Source organism: Nansenia antarctica (assembly GCF_963989245.1).
Source record: "Nansenia antarctica genome assembly, chromosome: 3".
NCBI classification, from domain to species: Eukaryota; Metazoa; Chordata; class Actinopteri; order Argentiniformes; family Microstomatidae; genus Nansenia; species Nansenia antarctica.
In genome coordinates, this window is record NC_137688.1 from 69,602,588 (window position 1) to 69,625,866 (window position 23,279).

The following is a 23,279-nucleotide window of genomic DNA, read 5'->3' on the forward strand; positions in this document are numbered from 1 at the left end:
AACACTGATACAGCAGGTGTGTTATTCAAATGGTTACCATTACACCCTCTGTCTATTACACACACACATACACAGACACACACACACACACAGACACACACACACACACACACACACAGACACACACACACACACACACACACACACACAGACACACAGACACACACACACACCTTTGAAGCTGTAAGGCTTGAGTCTGATGAGCTTGTTGTGGTTGAGGTTGAGCTCCTCCAGAGATGGTGGCAGCGGTGGGATCTGGGTCAGCTGGTTTCCCTCCAGGCTGAGCCTCTTCAGCTGGGTCAGGTTCTACAGACCAGGGGGAGGAGGGGAGGGGGGGAGGAGAGAGGGGAAGGTAGGAGGGGAGTGAGGAGAGGACAGGGAGATGGGGAGGGGACAGAGAGGAGAGGACGGAGACAGAACAAAGTTCTAAAACCAACCAATCCAGTTCACCCATTGAAGCCCCCCTCCTTCGCACCTTTCACTGGCTCCCGATACCAGCTCGCATCAGATTCTAGACCCTGGTGCTCACCTACCGGGTGGCAAAGGGAACAGCCCCCTCCTACCTGCAAGCAATGGTCATCAGCCCCCAAACCCCCCAAACCCCCCAAACCCCAGCCCGTTCAGTCCACTCCTCCACCTCTGCTGGCCGACTGGCCCCACCACCTCTACGCCAAAGCGGCAGTCGCGCTACCCGGTCACGACTCTTTACTGTCCGGGCTCCCCGCTGGTGGAACGAGCTTCCCACTGCTGTCAGGACTACAGAATCACTCCCTATCTTCCACCCTAGACTGAAGACCTCCATCTCTTCAGGCTACACCTGAACTGTCCCTCCTGAGACATCTACTACCCCCCTGTACTGTTTCCCCGAATGTCATAATAATAATTACAATAAAAAATTAAATAAATCTTTCTTCTTCTAGCACGACGACTGCCAATGGCTCCAGGCCTGATCATACACTACTTTTTCCTGCTATGACTGGTGGATAGATGATTCACTACGTCAAATGTATTTGTTGTAAGTCGCTTTGGACAAAGGCATCTGATAAATGCCAAAAATGTAAAAAAAGGAAGCACAATGGAATGTGACATTGTTGCCCGTCGAACAGAATCACAGGAAACAGAAGAGACCTAAAATCATAGAGCTTTATTTTTTTCCTCTTCGGGTGTCTGAAAAACAACTATTTGGGTATGTTGTTATTTTCTTGTTTGTCCGTGTAAACGTTTGTAGTGGGCGTCTTGTTGATCTGTGCCCAGTAAACCAGTAAAACCAGCGAGTCGTGACTCTCTGCCCGCCTCCCTGCCAGTCTCCTCATCCTCTGTCATTACTGGGAGATGAGGAACATAAGCGGATCTCGTAAAGAAGCGACTTTCTTCTTAAAATAATGTTTTCGTTCGTTTCATCTCCAGCCCATTGGCTACCGTTGCGTTCCACAGTGGAACGCTCAGCCAATCCTGAAAGAGATTGAGGCCGCGATGCAATTCTGTGATTCGTCAAGAGTGCGGTCGGACCGGTCCAGACCAGGTCAGAGTCTGTGCTCACGTTGTGACCCCCCCACCCCCCCCCCTCTTGGTCACGCAACTGCCTATGAGGGCTATTCCTGGTCCACTGTGGCTCACAGAGGACTACACTGGCGTTGGGATCAAACGGTGGCGGTGGCCATGGGCGGTGGGGGGGGGGGCTATGGGCAGGGGCAACTACCAATACTGCATGATTTTGTTGGTGGTACAGTAAAAATCCTTTTCAAAGTTATCATTCAGTGGCCTGGGGTGGTCCAGTGGTCTAGCACCGCGGTCTACAGTGCACACATTATGCCCATGTCGGTATGGGTTAGAATCCGGCCCATGCCCTGCTGACACGCCGTCTCTCCCTTCTTCTCCTATCTTTCCTGTCTGTCTTCACTATATCTGTCCAATAAAATGAAAAATATGAGTGGGACTGCAAAACAACTTTATATAATTATAATACTTATCATTCCGACCCAAAAAGGCCCAAAAATAACAAATAAAGTGGGCCAACAAAAACAAAACAGTAAACAAAGCATAAAATATTCAATAAAAAGTTGCAAGCCATTTACAATGGCTCAGCTCACCCAAACAAAAGTTGTTGTTTTTGTTTTGTATTTCTGAATTGTTGATATTCCGGGGGCGTGTTTGAAAGTTTACTCTCATGTTTGTATTTACTATAGGTCCAAAGCGACTTACAACAAGTACATTTGTCTAAGTGTGTGTGTGTTCAGTGTTTGTTCCAGTGTGTGTTCCAGTGTTTGTTCAGTGTGTGTGTAGTGTGTGTGTGGCCGGTACAGGTGATGTCTGCGGTGGAGGGGAGACTTACAGAGAAGTGGGCGGGGCAGAGAAGAGGGAGGGACTTACAGAGAAGATGGCGGAGTTTACAGAGAGGGCGGGGCTGAGAAGAGGGCGGGGCTGAGAAGAGGGAGGGACATACAGAGAAGAGGGAGGGACTTACAGAGAAGAGGGCAGGGCAGAGAAGAGGGAGGGACTTACTGAGAAGAGGGAGGGACTTACAAAGAGGGTGGGGCTGAGAAGAGGGAGGGACTTACTGAGAAAAGGGAGGGACTTAAAGAGAAGAGGGAGGGACTTACAGAGAAGAGGGAGGGACTTACAGAGAAGAGGGAGGGACTTACAGAGAAGAGGGAGGGACTTACAGAGAAGAGGGAGGGACTTACAGAGAAGAGGGAGGGACTTACAGAGAAGAGGGAGGGCCTTACAGAGAAGGGGGAGGGACTTACAGAGAAGAGGGAGGGACTTACAGAGAAGAGGGTGGGGCTGAGAAGAGGAAGGGACTTACAGAGAAGAGGGTGGGGCTTACAGAGAAGGGGGAGGGACTTACAGAGAAGGGGGAGGGGGCTGAGAAGAGGGAGGGACTTACAGAGAAGGGGGAGGGACTTACAGAGAAGAGGGCGGGGCTGAAGGAGTCGTCGTCCAGATGGTTCTTGCTGAGGTCCAGTCGCTCCAGGTTCGGCAGCCCAGAGAACCCCCGCAGAGCGATCACACTGATGTTGTTCTCTGTCAGACACACACACACACACACACACACACTTTAGATGCTGTTCTCTGTCCTACATACACACACACACACACACTTTACGTATACCTAACGTACCTATACATAACATCTTATTCTGTCTCTCTGAGTGTCTCTACACTGCCAGGCTGGTACTGGACTACTGCAGGACTCCAGATGATGGAGAACCACTCTGTTTCTCATTTCATTTAAGTCACTTTACACTCAGTACATTTGTCTAGTAAGTAAGTGAATCAGTCATACATCATTATCAGTAAAACCTTCCATAAGAACAAGTGCCATCGGCAGTCACATTGCTAGAGGAAAGGAAGAAACTTTATTTAATTGTTCTATATTTTTTAAATACATGTTTCTATGTGGCCTGGGGTGATTCCAGTGGTCTAGCACCGCGGTCTACAGTGCACACATATGCCCATGTCGGCATGGGTTAGAATCCGGCCCATGCCCTCCTGACACTGTCTGTCTTCACTATATCTGTCCAATAAAATGAAAAATGTGTGTGGGACAGCCCCACTCAGAAAATATTACTTACAAAAACAAAAAACATGTTTCTATTAGAAGCCCCTCCCCCTCTAAGGCCCCTCCCCCTGCTCACCTGCCAGGTCCAGGGTGGTGACAGCCAGGTCTGTGAGGATCGGCAGGTGAGTCATGCCAACGCCCCTGCAGATGATCTGTCCGTCAGAGATCTTACACGCCCCCGGGAGAGACTCCGTGAAGCTGGTGCGTGCTTCCGTCTGATTGGTGGGAGACTCAGCCTCCTCTTCTTCCTCCTCCTCCTCCTCCTCCTCTTCTTCTTCCTGATTATGATCAATCAATCAATCAAACTTTATTTATATACCACAAGTTATGCATTGAATGCAACTCCCAAGTCCTGAACAATAGTAAATAAACCACAATACAATAAAACAAGAGGCAGGAGATTTTAAAAAAGTAGACATAGTAATAAAACAGGAATAAAATGATGATGATCATGATGATAATGATTATCAAAGCAATAGTTCACACACAAATCAAATCACAAATCACACATTTCTTATCGTTAACAACAGCACGGTTATCAACAACCTTACTTGTTGCACTTTTCATACGTTGTACAATATTTTCGGAAATTAATAAAGATGAAAAAAACAGACTAACAAAAGCACCATAGACAGATAACATGAAAAACAAACCTCCTCTTCTTCCTCCTCCTCCTCATCGTCATCATCTTCATCGTCATCATCATCATCATCTTCCTCCTCCTCTTCCTCCTCTTCCTTCTTTTTCTCTTCCTGGTTGTCCAGCAGTTTGTTCTTTTCACTGTGCAGCTCCTTCAGGACAGAGTCCAGATAGCCTGTCTGTTGCTCCTTGGCTCCTCCACGCGTGCTACGCCTCCGCCAGCCCTCCAGGGGGCGCCCCAGTCCTGCCTGCACACAGCAGACACGGAGGGAGAGGAAGACATGAGGTGATGCACCCAAAGACAGGACACCACTGTATGCACAACAAATATACAGTTAATTGTGGCACGTGTACACACACACACACACACACACACACCATATACACACACAAACATACACCGTACACACACACTCAACATATACACACACACACCAAAAACACAGAAATACTATATAAATAATAGACTATAAAAACATGTTCAAATGGACAATTGCCCAGCCGTCAGAACCCACTCACCCACACACACATCCACCCACCCACCGTACACACACACACACACACACACACACACACACACACACACACACACACAGACTAGACAAACATGTTCAAATGGACAGTTGCCCAGTTGTCAGAACTGACGAACAAGAGGTGCCGTTCACACACACACACACACACACACACACATCCACAGACACACACACACCCACCCACCCATCCATCCCCACACACACACACACCCACTAACCCACCCCCACACACCCACCATCCCCACACACACAGACACACCCATACACCCACCCATCCCCCCCCCACCCCCCCCCACGTCACTAGAGCCCCCACCAGTCTGTAGGCGGTGGCCTCTACTGTAGCTGCATGTCTCCTCTTCCCAGCCGCTCCTCTCCTCTCTCTGTTGGCCTGCTCCCCCTCTCCCTTCTCCTCCTCCTCCGCAGCTGTTGGACTCTGCTCATCCCTCCTTCCGTCATCCGTCAGTGACGGGACTGAAAGAAAAGGGGGAGCGGGGGAGATTGTTTCAAATGCAGGGGTGGCGCCTAGGTCATGTAAAGGGTTAAACCCCTCCCTGTCTGATGTGTGTCTATGAACATGCATCGTTTCAAATGCAGAGCAGCTGTGTCAATGCTACAGATGACACAAAAACACATAAAAGGACATCGACGAAACCCAGAAGCTCACCTGATGGGATGGTCACCTGACCATCGGTCCCAGGTGTGTGTGTGGCAGGTGTTTCCCCATCAGCTGTGTTAATGTCAGCTGTGTGTGTGGCAGGTGAACCAGGCGTGTGTGTGTCCTCCTCCTCCTTCCCCACCACCGCATCCGGTTCTCTCTCCCAGTCGCCCTCGTCGGCCTGGGTTCGTCCCCCAACCGCTAAGGCGCTCAGGCAAACACACAGAACCACAAACTTCTGAACCATCTTCATTTTCATTGCGAGTCTGACAGACCTGAACCGTACCACGGCAACTGGAACAAACCTCTAGAACCAGGTCGGAATAGTCCGAAGATAGAAACAACCCTCCAAACAACAACAGAACAAGTTCAGGAACAAGCCTCGGAACCAGAACCAGGGCTTTCCACACCACTAGCCAGTCCAGCAAGTCCCAGTAAGGAGGGAAGAGCACTTCCAGAGAGGATGCTAGACCAGGAAAGACCACCTTCTCAAACAGGATCCACTCCCAGACCACTCCCTGGACCTGGGTGACGAGAGGCGGAAAGACCTAGGAGACGTTGAAGAAGACGTTGAAGAAAGGATGACAGGAGACCTTGACAGGAGGAAAGCTGTTGGTTCTCCTTCTCTCCTGCTGCGACCAGAATCAGACACTCAGACACTCCGCCCAGAGACACAGCTGCTGCACTCTGCCGCTGAGAAGAACGAGAGGTGAGAACAGGAAATAAAGTGAGAGGAAAGAAAGAGGGAGAGGAGGAAGGAGGAGGTGGAGGAGGAGGAGGTGGACACGTAGAGGAGAGAGGTCAAAAAAGTACATTCTCACATTCTAAAACAAAGGCTTTCGTTCATCACTCTAAGAAAAAAAACCAGAGAGATCCCCCGCCTCTTTTACACCCCCACATCACGGCCTTAAACTAACAGACACCTGGGTGGAGAGAGAGAGAGAGAGAGAGAGGGGGGGGGAGGGGGGGTGAGAGAAACAGTCCTTATCTCATACACAATGTTGATGATGACATCGACATCAGTTGCGATCGGAGACAGTAGTCTGTGCCATGTTGTCTCTCTCAGACAGATGAGGAGGAGTAGGAGGACGAAGGTTTTTTGTCCTACTCAGTATCGCAGTATACAGTGAAGTTGTAGTTGCCCCCTATATGCTGATCAGTTTTGTATTTCTCACCCTAACGGCTAACGTAGGGGTTGTGGTCGGGGGGGGGGGGGGTTGTGGTCAGGGGGGTGAGGTGATGTGAGCCAGAGACAGAGACAGACGGAGCAGACAGCGACAGGTTCAGCTGGAGTCAGACAGAGTCATCTCCCCTTGGCCTCGCGCCATTCACACCTCCGTCTGAGAGGGATACAGTAAGACTAGCTGACATGAAAGATGGCCCCTGTCAGGGGTGTAACACACACACTCGCTAACACACTCATGAACACACACATACAGTCTCCACACACACACACACACACACACGGAGCCAAGCAGGTGCCACAGCATGGTGTGTTGTTGAGCAGAGCTGGGAGGTCTCACTACAGGGTGAAACCTGCAAACAGACACTGTTTGTTCAACACACACACACACAGCACACGGTTGGTATGTTCATGACAACAGCTACATCAGTTCATAAGGTGTGTGGGGCTGTAGTGTGCATTACGCAAAAGTAAAAAACCTGCCTGCTATCCAAGAAGAATTTATCCATGTTCACTATTAAATTGGAGATTTACGATCTAAAATCTAAACAGGCCAGTATCCGAAGGACATTTAATTTCAGGTCTTTAGATCTTCTGTAGTCAAACTACAGGTTAGCTTAGCTGTGTGTATATCTAAGCAGGAAGGGTGTATGCCTGTGTGTGGGAGAGTGTTCCAAGATGGGACCGTGACGTCCTAACCTCACCCAGACGCTCTCCAAAAGGTCCCATTTGACAGCCGAGGTGCTGTTTTAACCGCTGTTTTACGGTCAATACTGACAGACTGAGGATTGTCCTGAAGTGACTCAACACACACACAGAAACTCGACAGGTTTACAAGAACATGGAGTAACCCACAATGCCCCCTGCTGCCCCACCCCTTCTCAACCTTGCCTCACCCTTCTAAAAAAAGATGTGCTTCTCTCTCTCGTCTCTCCTGCAACCCTCCCCCCTCCCCGAAGCCAGTCTCTACCCCCCCCCCCTCCCTCCCGCAACCCTCTCCCCCCCCTCCCTCCCTCCTGCAACCCTCTCCCCTCCCCGAAGCCCGTCTCTAACCTCCCCTACCGCAACCCTCTCCGAAGCCCGTCTCTCCCCCCCTCCCGCAACCCTCTCCCCTCCCCGAAGCCCGTCTCCCCCCCACCCCTCCCTCCTGCAACCCTTTCCCCTCCCCGAAGCCTCTCCCCCCCCTCCCTCCCGCAACCCTCTCCCCTCCCCGAAGCCCGTCTCCCCCCTCCTCCCGCAACCCTCTCCCCTCCCCGAAGCCTCTCTCCCCCCCCCCCCTCCCTCCCGCAACCCTCTACCCTCCCCGAAGCCCGTCTCTCTCCCCCCTCCCTCAACCCTCTCCTCCCCGAAGACTGTCTCTCTCCCCCCTCCCTCCCGCAACCCTCTACCCTCCCCTCCGCAACCCTCTCCCCTCCGCGAAGCCCGTCTCTCCCCCCTCCCTCCCGCAACCCTCACACCCCCCACGTTCAGGTGTGCAGATGCAGGGTGTTGTTGACAGACACAGCTGGGGTCAGCACGGCCCAGACAGACAGTCATCCTGACAGTATGTATAGCACGCCACCTAACCCCGACGTACCACATTCAGCATCTCTATGCTAACCCCCTGTTCAAGCAAACATTTCTATTACTCAATACGGCTATATTAAAAAACACAGACAAGATAAACACTGGGTCAAGTTAGTTTTTTATTTTTATTTCAGCGTAACCAACACAGCAATGCAAACAAGTCACACGTAGACATCCAGGAAGCCTCAGTCCATCAGTAACAAGAGTAACACCCAGGTCCAGAGGACCCCCGTCCAGCCCAGAAGCACTGGTCAACCCTCAGCAGAGGAAGAGACTGGAGGGTCCAGCTCTGTGTCCTAGTAGCGAGGCTCCATCACGCTCTGCCTGGTGTATATAAGTGCTAGTGGGTCTAAAGACAGCTGCAACCATCCTGAAGGTCTTACTGAAGAACCAGAACCCTGGACCATAAAGACTATTTGGTACAAAGCCGTCCGATGCCTGACTGAAGTGGTTCACAACATTTTAGATTGACAACTGAATACAAGATTTGTTGATGTAAAAAATAAAGCAAAACGTGAACACCTCAGCCACAAGGCTTTGACCAGAGGCAAACAGAGGTGAACCGCCATGCTGGCTCAAGAGAAGAGCGAAAATGGCTGAGTAAAGTAACAGTGCTATGAGGAAACAGAGAGGGGGAGGGGGGGGGGGGGCGTCACAGTGTAATAATGGAATGATTAAACAGCTGATTAAGAAACACTGCAAACAAGGACACGTTGTTGGAATGACAGGAATGTGGAAGAGAAGACCGGAATGATGGGAGGAAAGTAGTGTGGATCCTGCTGGACGCAGAAGACCAAGGTGGCAGACGTTTGACGATGCGTACAGTACAGTAACTTTAAACCTCAACAGATCTAACAACCTGGACGGACTGTAAACACTCCTAAGGCTCGCCCACGGCCTCTGACCCCAGACTCCGCTGTTACAGTCGTCAAGACGCTTCAGCTACAATGCACGTTAGCGACAAACCATTCAGACGTGGGTTAGAAGAGAGGAAACCGTTTTAGGGACAAGAAACCCTTGTAAGGCAGAGGAAGCCAAGTTAAGGTGCGTTAGGGGAGAAACAGGATTAGCTCTATGTGGTGAGACGCGCAAACACTAGTCCTCTCAGCCCTCTCTGCCATAAACAGCCTGCTGGTTTGAGCTACTGGTGGTTCAAGCACACATGCCAAAGAGCTGCACTTCATGTTAAGGCCATGTGAGGGCGCTAGAATGTTTTTCTTTTTCATCATTAGTGCCAGGTGGCAGGCGGTGGAGCAGAAGCGTAGAGGTCAGACAGAGGGCTGAGGGGGGGGGGGGTCAGAGGTCAGGGGCAGGGGGGAGAGGTGGTGTGTGTTCTCAGTTGGCGAAGGTTTGGCGCACGGCGGCTACGATGTGCTTGGTGCTGATGCCGAACAGGTCCAGCAGCTCCTGGGGCTTGCCGCTCTGGGGCACCCGGGTCACGGCTAGGCGGGTCACCATGATACCAGGCTCCTCCCCCACGGCGGACAGCACCGCCTCTCCAAGACCTCCTACAGACAGAGGGGAGATAGACCAATCAGTTACATGTAAAATGTGACTCTCCATGGGGATAACTCTACTTGTACAAAACCCTGTACACAGCTGCTCTGAGAGACAGACAGACACCTACCCTCTTTGTAGTGGTCCTCCACAGTGATGATTCTGCCACCGGTGGCTCTGGCGTTGGACACGATGGTGGCGGCGTCCAGGGGTTTGATGGTGAACGGGTCGATCACACGGATGTTCACTCCTGGAGGAGGAGAAGAGTCGTTTAACACCAGACTCACACAAGCCCAACTAAACTAGAAGACTTCCATCATCAACTACAGACAAGGAGCGTGTCTTCAATCCCATCTGTGTGCCCTAACCATCAGTCATGAGTTCAGTATAATTTGCAGCACTTCCCCTGCCCAGCCACTAGAGGGCAGTCTTACCTGTGGCAGCCAGCTCATCTGCAGCAGCGAGGGCTTCATGCAGAGTGATGCCAGCTCCGATCACCGTCACCTTGTCACTGTCAGACTGACGCACCACCTGGGGAGGAAACACAGTTACAAAACTTGTTTGCAGCACAACAAATCCTAAAACAACACTTCTCGATCCAACATAGAACCCTTGACGGTTTCTCCCTCTAGTCTCCTATGGCTCCCTCTCCTGGCCGACCTGGGAAGTACTACCAGTAACACTGGTCTTACCTTGGCCACGCCCAGCTCAAACTTCTCGTCAGGCGAATAGATGACCTTGGTCTCCGGTCGGCTGGTCCGGATGAAACAGATCCCCTGGAAGAGAGACTGAATGCTTAGAAGCAGGACACAACTAGACTGTCACACACACACTTACATTTTCGGCATTTAGCAGACACCTTCATCCAAAGCGACATACAAATACATTAGCCCAAGTAAATGAATCATCTATCCATCAATCATAAGAAAAGCAAATCTATAGTAGGACCTGGGGCCATTGGTAGTCACAATGCTAGAAGAAGGAAGAGTTTATTATTTTAATAATCCACTGCTTGGTTCTGACCTTGGTGTTAGCTGCCAGCTCCACGGCCCTCTCTGCGGAGACTGCGTCGCTGGGGTAGAACACGGTGGCTGTTGGGATAGCTCTGAACATGGCCAGGTCCTCCAAGGCCATCTGGGAGGGGCCGTCCTCACCTGAGCAGGTACAGAGAGGCGACGTTTGATTGGTCAAGAGGGGACGAGGAAAAAGACGCTACAGTGGGTACTCACACACACTCTGCTCATCAATAGGGATGGCGCACACACACACACACTCACCGATGGAGACGCCGCAGTGAGAGCCCACCAGGTTGACGTTGGACTGGGAGATGGCGGCCATGCGGATCTGGTCGTAGGCTCTGGAGAAGAAGGCAGCGAACGTGCTGGCGAACACCACCGTGCGGTCACGCGTCGCACAGCCAATGGCCACGCTCACCTGCAACACAGGAGGGGGAGGGACAAGTGTTAGGGTGGATTTACACCTTCAGACGGGGTCCTTCTCCAAGGCTTTATCGAAGTAATCAATGTGACAACACACACATTTTTATGAGTACCACTTGACCACACGATTCTTTTTCATACACGTTTGTGTGAGGCAAATACACGCACGCTTGTGAAGCAAAACACATAACTTAAGTTAACTGAGAGTATGGAGGCAATTAGGAATTAGAATTATGACAATATTGATACACCAGGGCTTGTGTGAAAACATCAGGGGCTTGAGAAGTAGCCACCCCCTAGCCCTGTCCCTGGTTCACATGCCTTCACCCCACTATGCTTTGCATTTCCCCACTCACAGCCATATCGTCACATTATTCAACAAATAAATCAGCTATGAAGAAAACCATACAATCATATTCTTTAGAATAATTTCTTCAATATTAAAAGTAAAACATATTACCAATGCAGGGCCAATATTTCTCAACTTAAAGTGCAATTGTACTACTTTCCATGAACACTGTAGGCTACACAGCTTCTGCTACTTAGTGCATTACAATAATCAGGGATGCAAACACAACTATGGTGAAAAAAGAGAGAACTACCCGAAGTCGTTGCGGACGGGAGGGACGGTTCGGTGGGGGCTAGTGTTATAAAAGCGGTTATGAAATGGTAAATGGACTGCACTTATATAGTACCTTTATCCAAAGCGCTTTATAACGGCCTCTCATTCACCCATTCACACACACATTCACACACCAATGGCGGCAAGCTACCATGAAAGGCTCACTGGGAGCTGGGGCTCGAACCGCCGATCTGCCAACCTTGCGATCATTAGACGCCGGCTCTACCTCCTGAGCCACAGCCGCCCCAATGACTTAAATCAATTATGACTTTCATGACAACATAAATCAATCGTTTGCTCTGAAGAAGCTCCTCACAAAACCATTAAGTCAATGTTGCTACTCTTCTCTACACTCACACAACCCACCTCTGCATTGGATATGCCATCACACATAGGTACTGGCAGTTTAGGTGCAGCACTTTGCCTGATCTTCTCAGCTGCTTGGTCGCTGGGAGTGGGGTCTCCTTTCTGAGGAGCTGTTTCACACTCTGTGGAGCTCTGTCTGACAGTGTGATATGCACGCCCTTACCTCCATATTTAATCTATTTTGTGCATAATACACAATTAATCTAGCATGTCCTTTTTTATCTTTTTTTTCTTCTTCTTTAAGTTAGACAGTGGGCATTTATGGTTCACAAAAAATTGGGAGAGCGGCTAGTGAAAGGGGGAAGAAGTCACCAATCAAAATGTTCTGACACACTCGCTAGTCAAGCCAAACTATTGCAATGCAATGGATTGGGTGAGTAATCCCCACTGCTACCTAGAACACTACTTTACATTGTTAGCAGGCTCACAAAACAAGCTGTGTTAGTTGACTAGCAATGTCATTGATTTACAACAACGCTTAGCTCGCGCTTTTATTTTGAAATCGCGAAAACGAAAACAGAAGTCAATGTCGGAATGAGCCTCTCGTTGTTGGTTCAGAGAACAGATGCCAAACTACCAACATGTTTGATGTAATAATATGATTTAGCAGTAGGCAGCCATCAGTCAATAGCTTGTCTCATTCACAGAACAGCATGGGTTGCTTGCACTGTTTGATTGCGTATTTTAGAGCTGACTACAGAGATGGTGAACATTAGCACTAGCTAACACTAGCTATCTATTTACCTTAGCTTGGTTCCGTTCAGCTAAATATACAGCTCGTTGGTGGACACAGCCTAAGTCAACGTATCTAGCCAGCTAGCTAACACTATAAGGCTGAACTGCTCGAACCTGCTGAAAACCTTGAGGTCCAGTTAAGCTAATGTAGCTAAGGTAGCTAGCATAATAGCTTACGTTAATATAGACCTGGTGTTGAAGCTGCTCTGACACGGAATACAATCATCTCTGTTGTATTCCAAACTATTCCAAAGTGCTTGACAGTTGAGTTCTCAAGAGGAACGGTCGGCGGTAGGCATGCTTATCTGTATTCCGTAAACAGAGCAGAATCCGAAGCAGGTCAACGTGACGCAGGTGACGCTTGCGAATATGATTGATGGAACGAGTGAGTGGAGGAGGAACCAATCAAGCAGCTTTTTGAGTACCTTTCAGCTGACAATGCGTACCAGCGTACATTGAATGTACATCTGCTACGCAAAATGCGTACAGGTAGGCAGGTCTGAGTGATGACAGGTCTCCAGCACGGCTTTCACCAACACATCCCTCTGGTTACTTCAAGGAGGCAGAAACCTTGCAGAGACATTCTTGGCTACTCTTCAGTTCAGGAATTCATCCATCGTCCTTCAGTAACAGACAGACGTCTGGATACTTTGTGACTCAAGTCTAGAGAAAACCTTGGACACGGAACGCACCTTCAGATCCCAGTACAACAGAAAACTACAACTCATGTTCAGTTGGGTCAGGAAGCTCCTAGTGGCGCTGGACTGTGTTTCAGTCTGGGTTGAGCAAGAGACATTAGATAGGGGTCTACGAACGTCAAACTGCTGGAAGACACTTTTTCCTTGCCACTCTTTGTTATTTTTCTACCCTGTGGGGAGGGTTTTTCCTTGGCTTACTTTTGGGGCGGGGATATCTATGGTTTGACATTAGATTATATTTATTGTTGATATTGTGAAGCACTTTGTAACACTAAGTAATAAAGTTCTATACATATAGATGTGATGGATTGACAAAGCAGTGTAGGTAAGGAGGATTACAGGACCAGAGAGTGGACAGTAACAGATCAGACTGATTTGGAGCAGATTACAGCGTTTGACGTGTACGGTGTCCCAGAAGGGTCACTACACCTCTAACAGTTCTATTAATAGCCCTGCCTTCCTCAGAGTCTGGACATGCGCCAGGCTGCACCACCTGAAACTCAGCAGGACCACATACAGACCAGATCTGTCTGTCTCCTGATCTCACATGACTGTTAAGAGGCCTTTCTCTACTGTGCTGTCTAACTCTGTCTGGCCCGTCCAGAACACATCTCCCTTCCTCACCAGGTTCTGCTCTGCGATGAAGCACTCGACAAAGCGTTCGGGGTGGGCCTTCTTGAACATGTCGGCGAAGGTGGAGTTCTTGGTGTCTCCGTCCATTGCCACCACTCTCTTGCTGGCCTGGCCCAACTTGGCCAAAGCGAAACCGTACGCACGACGGGTCGCCATCTGGAAGAGAGGAAAGGAGGGAGAGAGGAAGACAGGACAGCAATCAGTCAGTTTGAGGAACGTAGGTGTCCACCACCTGCAGGTTCATATCTGTAATCTAATCTAGAGTCTACAGGGGTGGAGGACCGCCTTACTAAACCAACTATAGTCCTGCCTTGCGGTTTACTGCTGCAGTGGGGTTGACTCAGTGGAGTGAACTTTAACCTCTAGCTTAATGGTTGATTTTTAGGCTGCACAACCACCACGACAGTTAAGACCCAGCTCATGCCAACAGTTGTCTGTTTCAGCACCAAGCCAGTGACACGCCTCTAACAGTTCAGGAACTGAAGCTGATCATGAATGAATGCATCGTACTCCTGAATGGCAGGTTTGTATTGGGGTTCCGGAGGAAAACCAAAATGGCCGTATAAATACTGTTCCATTACAAGTACGGCCGTTTTCACAGAGGAAGCTTGAACCTAATCCTAGACTAAAAACATCTTCAACAGAGACTTTCCATTGAAAGTGTGATTTAGTCCAGGACTAGGCTCAAGCCTTCTACGTCTGTGAAATCAGCCCCGTTCTGTCCCATAAGTCACCTTGTCTCCCAGCTTGTAGGCGGGGGGTTCGGGCAGGCGGATGGGGGCCAGGTCAGCGGGGGCCGTGTCCTCTTGGGGCAGCTCGGGGGTCAGGGTCTTGTTGGGGTTCACGATCTGAGACTGCAGGGTCGCCAGGAGCTCGTCCACACGGTCCTTGGGGATGGGCTTCCCGTGCCAGTTGTCCAGATCCTCGATGCCTGAAGACAGACAGACAGCCAGCCAATCAGCACAGCGATCAAACACCACAACCTGCACCACAGTGACGCAGCGTAGCCGTGGAAACGCTGAGGAGAGGTATTTGCTGTTAATCGTTTTACCTTTGAGTCCTTTGCCTTTGAGCGTCTTGGCGACGATGCAGGTGGGTTTGCCCTTGACCTGCTGGGCCTGCCACAGAGCCTTACACAGCTCCTCTACGTCATGACCGTCCACCACGTACGTGTTCCATCTAGAGAGAGAGAGAGAGAGAGAGGGTTTCAAGTTATTGTTACGACACATTACACAAGTGTAAGAGACTAAAAGTCTTAGACTTCGGTTCCTGACATTGCAGCACAAGACAATAAGGCAAAGGGCACGATAAAGTGACAAATTACATAAGAAACCAGGCTAGGTCAAGCATTTACACACAAGCAGAAATCATTAAGTAACCTTAGTGCAAAACAAAAAAAGTAGGGCATGAAGATCCTTAACTTGGTGTCCGAGAAGGAGAGAAGAAAGCACAGAAAAAAGGGGGAGGGGCATCACTAGAGATGAGGGGGAAAGAGTGAGGACAGCAATCAGAGAGAAAAAAGGGGGAGGGGCATCGCGAGAGACAAGAGGTTGAGAGGGGGGGGGAGAGGACAGGACACAGAGAAAAGAGCGGGAAGAGGAGAGATGAAGGAGAGGAGACAGAGAAAAGAGGGGGAAGAGGGTGAGTAGAGAGGAGACAGAGAAGAGGGGAAGGTGAGTAGAGAGAGGAAGGCAGGACTGACCCGAAGGCTTCGCAGCGTTTGAGGTAGACGTCCATGTCGTGCTGCAGGGGGGCGGCCTGGCTCTGGCCCAGACGGTTCACATCCAAGATGGCCACCAGGTTGTCCAGCTTGTAGTAGGAGGCGAACGCCATGGCCTCCCACACAGAGCCCTCGGAGCTCTCGCCGTCTCCCATCATGCAGTAGACGCGGTAGCTGGACAGACAAGAGGATCACACGTTAGGATCAGCTGGTGTCACAGCGATATCAGCCAGCCAATCACACAGCGGAGATGGAGGGAGAGCGGGAACATCACCATCAGGATTCGGGAAGGTATAACCCCCTCCCCATAAAAATTCTCCCTCCCAAGTTAATTCTTCAGCAGTTAGTGAGTTAAACAACTAGTCAAAGCTTACGGTATAGCATAAGTACATAGGAGATTTGAGATGAATACAGGATTGTAGCCTAGGTACAAACAGGGGATAGCATACAGATCAGCCTAATCCCAACCCTCTACAGATCAGAAACAACAGGATGGGTAAAACAACATGGTGTTGGCCATAAGCCAATAGAGTCATTTTCCTTTACTCTGGAAAGGTTAGCTAGCGAGTCTAATCATGCTATGTGGCTAATCCTCAGGGTGTGGGTTATACAGGTGTGTGTGTGTGTGTGTAGTTCTTCACCTGGACTTGTCAAAGTGCTTCCCGGTGTAGGCCATCCCGCAGGCGGCCCCCAGACCCTGCCCCAGGGAACCTGTTGCCACGTCAACGAAAGCCAGTTTCTGTAGAACGACACTCAGCGTTAGGATCAACAGTCAAACCTGCTCAAGGCCAGAACCACCACACCTGATTAGACAATACCAGTGACCCAGATATGAGGCGGTTCTGGTGTTCTGGAAGGAGGGGCAGAGAAAGGCCTTTATTCTTGAACGGGGGGTTCAGGTTTCTGTCATTACATCATAAACAAGTATATAAAAATGCTTGTGACAGAGGAGCACTACAACAATGCAGTATAATAAGCACTAAAAGTAATGACAGTACACTAAAAATACAGAATTATTTTAGCAGCAGTAGGTAGTAAAGTGTAGTAAAGGGGGTCTTACAGGGGTGGGTAGGTAGTAAGGTGCAGTAAAGTCTTACAGGGGTGGGGTGGGTAGGTAGTTAAGTGCAGTAAAGTGTAGTAAAGTGCAGTAAAGTCTTACAGGGGTGGGGTGGCCCTCCAGCTCACAGTCCAGCTTCCTCAGGTTGAGCAGCTCCGACTCCTTCACGTAGCCAGCCTCCGCCCACGCTGCATACAGCACCGGGGCCGCATGGCCCTGCAACCAATCACAACACACCAAGGTTGTTACCTCACATCACACAGGAGTCAAGGTTGGTTGTTACGTCACATCACACAACAGAGTCATGGTTGGTAGGGATGCTCCAATTTATCGGCCACCGATTTAAATCGGCCGATTTCACTCCAAATGACTCGATCGGTGATCGGCAAAAATGGCCGATCGCAAAAACCGATTTATTTATTTTATTTATTTATTTTTCCTGGGGAAGACAGATAACTGAACAGAAAACATAGGAGGACGTAACAGTATGTAAACCATGAAGGCCACGTTTATGATGTCTTTTATACAGCCATATCACTGACTTGGGCTTCAGGCCCTAACTGGGTGATGGGCCAGACTTTTACTATGCCATAAAAATGGGTCTGCGTTTGCTTGGTGCCTAATGGATCAAAACTTTTGTCTAAAAAGCAAAAAATATGTAGGCTATCCAGTCAGTAGGCCTACAGTTATGTATTTTTTTAAAAATCGGTTTCGGTATCGATATCGGTTGATCTTGAGGAAAAAAATCGGTGATCGGTATCGGCCCCAAAAATCCAGATCGGAGCATCCCTAATGGTTGGTTGGTACGTCACATCACACAAGTTTGGTTGTTACGTCACAGCACACAATATTCGTAGGCTTGGGTTCCTTGACATGGCAGCAACAAAGACAAATAAGGCAATAAGCAGATACACTGACTATTCTTGAGTCACCCTGAGAGTGTAAGAGAGTGCAAGATGGGAACACAGGTATCTTGTTTGGACGACTAACCTTGGACAAGACGAAGCGGTCGTTGCACTGGTTGCGTGGGTCCTTGGACTTGTAGCGCATGGTGTGGAAAAACAGCACAGACATCAACTCTGCAGCACTGCAGCATGAGGTGGGGTGGCTGGAGGGAGGGGGGGGCAGAGTGTTAGTGACAGGTCACAGGTCACACAGCAACAGTCAGACAGGAACCACAGACATGCAGGTTATAGGGGGGTCCACCAAGCACCCAATCATCTTAGGTTTAATACTAGAACAGCCATGGGTGGGGTAATTTATAGTAGGTAAAAAAGGCACAGCTGTTCTAGTGTTAAAGCCCCCTACATCAGGGTAGGAGTCACTATAAAGTGCATAACAAATCAATCTTATACAAAGTATTCTTCCATTGTTAGCTAGAGTACACTAAGCAAAAAAACAAAAACACTAAGGGATGCATTAGACCACAACGACCCCCTGAATGAGGGGTTGGGTCTGATTGACAGACAGCACTCATACTAATGTCACATTAACAGTCCTTAACCACTCAACAGTAGCATTCTCCACAGAGCGGCAGGCTGGGTTGGGAAACCGTTAGTTGGTGAGAGCAGTGGTCACAGTCTTGTAATCAGACAGGTTTGGAAACCCTGCATGCGTTGGCTAACATCATTCGCTGCTTCCCTATGCAAGTTAAATGTTGACATTTTCAGATTCACACTGTGGGGACACAGGACTATGGGTTAGGGTCCGATTCAAAATGTTAGCGTTCACATTCCACACTAAAAAATAAATAAACCGCAACACAGTGCTTTTCCCATTTACCCCCTGGTTCTTCTGGCGAGGATAACCTGCTGGAATATTAATAGTTAGGACATGATCGCTAACTTGGACGACGTCATTTACAATCAAAATATCAACAGTCAAGTGTACAGGGGCCGCGCCACAACAGCCCTTCAAATGAGTCAACTTCCTGGATGAGGAACCGCGACAGCTAAAGGTTAAAGGTTAAGTCAGAAGACATCCATGGGAGTGGGATAGACCCCTCTGACCATCCCCAGACCCCCCCACATTCAGACCCCTTTGCCCCACCCTGAGTTCATGTCCAGGGCAGTAAACCCATTTCCTCGACGGAAGTAATTATTACAAACTGGTTTGTCTAGACATTGACTATTCATAAAAATGTAGCATGCATCTTCCCGTAACGAGATAGGAGAAAATACCCAGCTACCTTAGAACGACCGCAGTAAGCAGACAGTAGCGTTGTGTAGAAAGCAGAGGACAATCTTTTATCATCTGAACTGAGAGTACAGGATGTGCTTGTGTGTCCATGCATTCCACAGATGGTTCTCCTACACACCTGGTCTGAATTTAGCCCAATCTATCCAGGATTAGATCTATCAGAAATATATATATATATATACTGTATATTCACAAATGTGCTTATAATGATGATAATACATTTTATTTGTATAGTGCTTTTCCTGCAAACTTTGCAGCTCAAAGTGCTCCAATCATTATATAATCATAATTTAATTATTTAGTCATTTAAAGGCAATATTAAAAAGATGGGTTTTTAGTCTTGAACATAATATATGTGCTGAGGTTGCATCCCTAATGTAAACTGGCAGTGCATTCCACAATTTGGGTGCATGAAATGAGAATGCAGCCTCACCAAATCTTTTCTTTTGTACATGTGGTACACAGAGAAAACCAGCGTCAGAAGACCTGAGAGCTCTATTGGGCTGATATGCTAGCAAAAGGTGGATATACTGGAGCAATGTTAACATGCAACCCTAGTCTGAACCAGTGGTGTAGTCGACGTGATACGCAGGACTACGCCGTATACCCACTAGGAAAGGCCAAGGATTTGCGTATACCCACTTAAAAATGCGCGAGGATACGTAACAGCGTTTTGTGACAGAACTTTCACACTTTTATTCATAAAATTCACCCCGTCTGTGTTACGAAGCACTTACTTCGAACTTTCTGACATGTTTGTTATCGCATAACCAGTCGTTCAGAATGCTCTCAGTATTTCCCCTACAATTGCCTTGGGGTGGGCGGGCCAGACCTACCTCCACACACAGCTTCGTGCTGTGCCAGTGTTGGAGAATGGTTTTGTTTTGTTTTTGTGCGAGTGTGCGCGTACAACGCGAGAGAGTTTTTGCAGGGTGAAAGCTCTGCCGAAGAAAGTAAGCAAGTTGAAACGTTAGCAAATATAATATAACTGTGTTCTGACAGAGAAAGTTGGTTCAAATTAGTTGTGTAGTGTGAATAATAGTGTCAAAGAACTAGCAAGCTAGCTAGCATGCTCAGAGGTGATTAGATGAGCTAAGGCCCTTGCACACATGCCAGCTAAAGAGCTAACTGGATGCACTTCATTATTTTACTTAAAGTAGATAGATATATAATCTTTCTTATTCTGCTAGAATTGGGCTTTATGGTAATACCATAATGGTATATGTACAGTACATGGACAGTGGATTGAAGCATTGGAACAAACCCTCACTCATTGAAAATGTCTGTTTTTTGTAGTTGGACATACGATTTTCTTACAGGTGAGAGAGTAAGTAAAGACAGTATCTGACTGCATTGCCCACAGCAACCCAATATTCAATTAGAATGATGTTATGATTTAATATGAATTCAATGTATACCTCTTATTAAATTATAAATACTCTGGTTGTTATATTTGCCTTTTGGTTGACAGCAAAAGAGGGAGAGAGGAGGATAGAGAGGGAGAGAAGGAGAGAGCAGGATGGTGTCGGCACACCAGAGAGAGAGCAAGAACCAGGTGAGAAAGTGGACAGGTAGTCAAGACCACATAAGTAGCCTTGAGAACCGATGGTTCTCGAGCCTAACGGCCCTTAGGGGGCAGGAGCCTATCTCCTGTTTCTGTAGCGTGAGGCAGCTTGATGTACAAGTACAGTCCATGCCACCCCCCCCAAGGCAGCAAACACCGGTGTAGATGCATACTGTATAAGTGAGTGTGGTGGTGCTTATGGGGTGTCGCTACGGGACAGGTGTCGCTCTGACTGGGAGGGCAAAATCACAGTATACCCACTAGAAAAAAAACTAGACTACACCACTGGTCTGAACTAACATCTAAAAAGTGTAAGATCAGGGCTGCAGCTAAACCAGTCAGTTCAGAGGCGACCGCCTGGCTACACTGTAACACTAAAGAGGTCAAGGCCGATGTCCACGACCAAAGGAGTTTGTTACCCAACCACCCTGACAACCCCTTCTGTACAGATTGGGACACTCTCTCCCACGCTCGGCATGTCACACTGATAAAGACCTGCTTCTGTGGCAATATTATAGCTGGAGTCATGAACAGGGAGGGGGGAAAAGTCTCTATTTGAACTCAACTTCAGAAATCACATTTTCATTGAAGACAATGTTAAGCAGCTACAAAATGTAGTCACAACTGACTTCACATGGATAACTATCCACAACCCCAGACTAGACAAAGGACGCAATCATACACATCTGTACAGTACATGTGCCAAACATGTGTTGCTCTTTAAATGATAGAGGCCAAGACGACCACGGGACCTCTCCTCCATGTGACTTCTGGTATCCCAGCTGCCGGTTAGCATGACTGGCCTACCTCACTGTACATAGCCCATAACTGTAGATAGCCTACCTCTAAACTAACTGATGTTTACAACACTACCACTGCACATACTGTATATTGCATAGTCACCCTTCACTACCATTCTTGTTTATTTAGCCTACATCATGTATCATCATTATATCACTATTTGCACTTCTGGTTGGATGCTAAACTGCATTTGGTCGTATAGTAAGTGTAGTAACCCCACCCCTCCTAAATTTCGTTGTTTGGTACCTGTACTGTAGCAATGACAATAAAGACCATTCATTCATTCATTCATAAGTGTACTCTGTGATGACAATAACGTTGCATCTAAAACGTAGGAGCGCATTGTGACGCTGCAGCTCGCGGCCACGCCATGACGTCATTCATTCAAACATTCAAATATTATATTAATATTGAAATTAACTGCAGATTATTAATTATTAATCTCTGAGTATTGGAGAAGGGGTAGGATTAAATAAGCTTATGTTTCTTCCTACTCCTTTTCGGACATGTTAAGTAAATAGTGTTTTTTGTTTTGTCTTGTTTTTTTTGTTTTTTGTTGTTATAACTATTTCTTTTTTCACATGTTCGAAATAAAGCTTTCATTCATTCATTCAAACTTGAACCTGAAACGTCACAGGTAGCTAACGGCTAACGAGGCTGAACTTAACGTTCACAGGCCTCGTCGACGCCACAGTTTATAAACACATGAAAACGTAACAACTTATCAACCATTAATACATTGTATACAATACAAATAAAAGCTTAATACACATAACTAAAAAACACAACTCCGTCCACTACACAACTCTGTAGCATGGCCAGGGGGCTGCGTTCGTAAATTCGCTCCGAGAGCGCCGGAGCGCACACTGGCTTCACGCGTCATAGAGGGACCAAGTGATTTGATTGGATAAGAGGCATTCCATGGAGTGCTGATCAGATGTCCAGAGCGACTTTACGAACGAAACCTCTCTCTGCAGCATGGCCAAGTGGCACAGATGAACCCGACGCTCAATGGCGACGTTTAATACATCACAAATCATTCATCACTCGGTAACTTTGTGTCTTTTAATATAAATATGTTTATTTACCCCGAGTTGGAGGCGCAGGTGGCCTTGATAGAGTTGATTCTGAGCTTGTTGGCGATGTCTTTCAGCCCCTGCAGGGTCTTCTCGTCGGGTTTGTGGTAGCTGGCCATGGTGGGTGTTCAGGGGTGGTCAGATATGAACCAGATTGTAATAAGACTGAAAGAAATCAAAGACCTGCTGCAGGGATCAGGTCGGACTGAACAGTGGCAGAGAGGAGGGAGAGGAGAGGAATTATAATGGTGTCTAGTACAGGGTTGCCAGATGGGATTGTCAATTTCCAGCCTAACCACAGTCTAAAAAACGGCTAAATCCACCCAAAATCACCAGCCTATGGTCAGAAAACCCCTAATTACTACCGGGCAGGTGCCCATCATCTCCTGCCCCTAAACTGTATGTCCGTTGCTAATGATGTTTGTAAAAAATGAAATTAAAAAACCTGCACATTGTATGTAGCTCCTCGGGTCTGTGTTTTTTTAACTTCACGCATTTTGTAACTTTCAAGCACTGACGTTTTGATACCGCCTAAATGCTTTTTATACAGCCCAACTCTATCATGATAAGAAGAAGAAGACGAATAAATGCAAAAATGCGCCTAAATGCTCAATTCCGGCCTAGTGTGATCAAAAGTTGCCCATTCGCGGGAACCCGCCCCACCTGGCAACACTGCTAGTAAACCACGCCCACCAGGTCCGATGGTTGGAGGAATCGTATCACGCATTTTGGGC

At 48.2% G+C, this 23,279-nt stretch overlaps 2 protein-coding genes across 2 annotated transcripts in view; both read right to left on the reverse strand.

Moving 5' to 3' along the window:
• Positions 1 to 8,160, reverse strand: part of LOC308154319 (extracellular matrix protein 2) — a gene marked incomplete at both ends in the record, with an annotated part of 20,295 nt that extends 12,135 nt beyond the window's left edge. Inside the window, 7 exons of the mRNA XM_080527482.1 lie at positions 174 to 306; positions 2,909 to 3,024; positions 3,639 to 3,828; positions 4,216 to 4,449; positions 5,048 to 5,205; positions 5,983 to 6,082; positions 8,149 to 8,160. Coding sequence (XP_080383608.1) covers positions 174 to 306; positions 2,909 to 3,024; positions 3,639 to 3,828; positions 4,216 to 4,449; positions 5,048 to 5,205; positions 5,983 to 6,082; positions 8,149 to 8,160 — 943 coding nt within the window. The remainder of the gene's footprint in view (positions 1 to 173; positions 307 to 2,908; positions 3,025 to 3,638; positions 3,829 to 4,215; positions 4,450 to 5,047; positions 5,206 to 5,982; positions 6,083 to 8,148) is intronic.
• Positions 8,161 to 8,239: 79 nt separating this feature from the next.
• Positions 8,240 to 22,750, reverse strand: tktb (transketolase b). The gene is made up of 14 exons (XM_080526608.1): positions 22,558 to 22,750; positions 17,896 to 18,013; positions 17,008 to 17,121; positions 16,490 to 16,587; positions 15,831 to 16,022; positions 15,180 to 15,307; positions 14,863 to 15,059; positions 14,120 to 14,284; positions 10,913 to 11,069; positions 10,659 to 10,789; positions 10,328 to 10,411; positions 10,070 to 10,166; positions 9,766 to 9,885; positions 8,240 to 9,646 (listed from the first exon to the last, which is right to left on the reverse strand). Exons 1-14 carry the CDS (start codon positions 22,662 to 22,664, stop codon positions 9,474 to 9,476), a joined length of 1,881 nt encoding a protein of 626 aa, XP_080382734.1. The 5' UTR covers positions 22,665 to 22,750; the 3' UTR covers positions 8,240 to 9,473.
• Positions 22,751 to 23,279: the final 529 nt, after the last annotated feature.

What these genes read in the sequence shown, in the direction of transcription:
- tktb (XM_080526608.1), bottom strand. Translation starts at nt 22,664, where the DNA reads ATGGCCAGCTACCACAAACCCGACGAGAAGACCCTGCAGGGGCTGAAA. An exon ending in TCATCGCAGAGCAGAACCTG is followed by an intron (nt 11,070 to 14,119) that starts GTGAGGAAGGGA and finishes CCTGTGTTGCAG; the next exon opens with GTGAGCGTGGCCATTGGCTG. An exon ending in AGATGAGCTGGCTGCCACAG is followed by an intron (nt 9,886 to 10,069) that starts GTAAGACTGCCC and finishes CTCCTCCTCCAG; the next exon opens with GAGTGAACATCCGTGTGATC.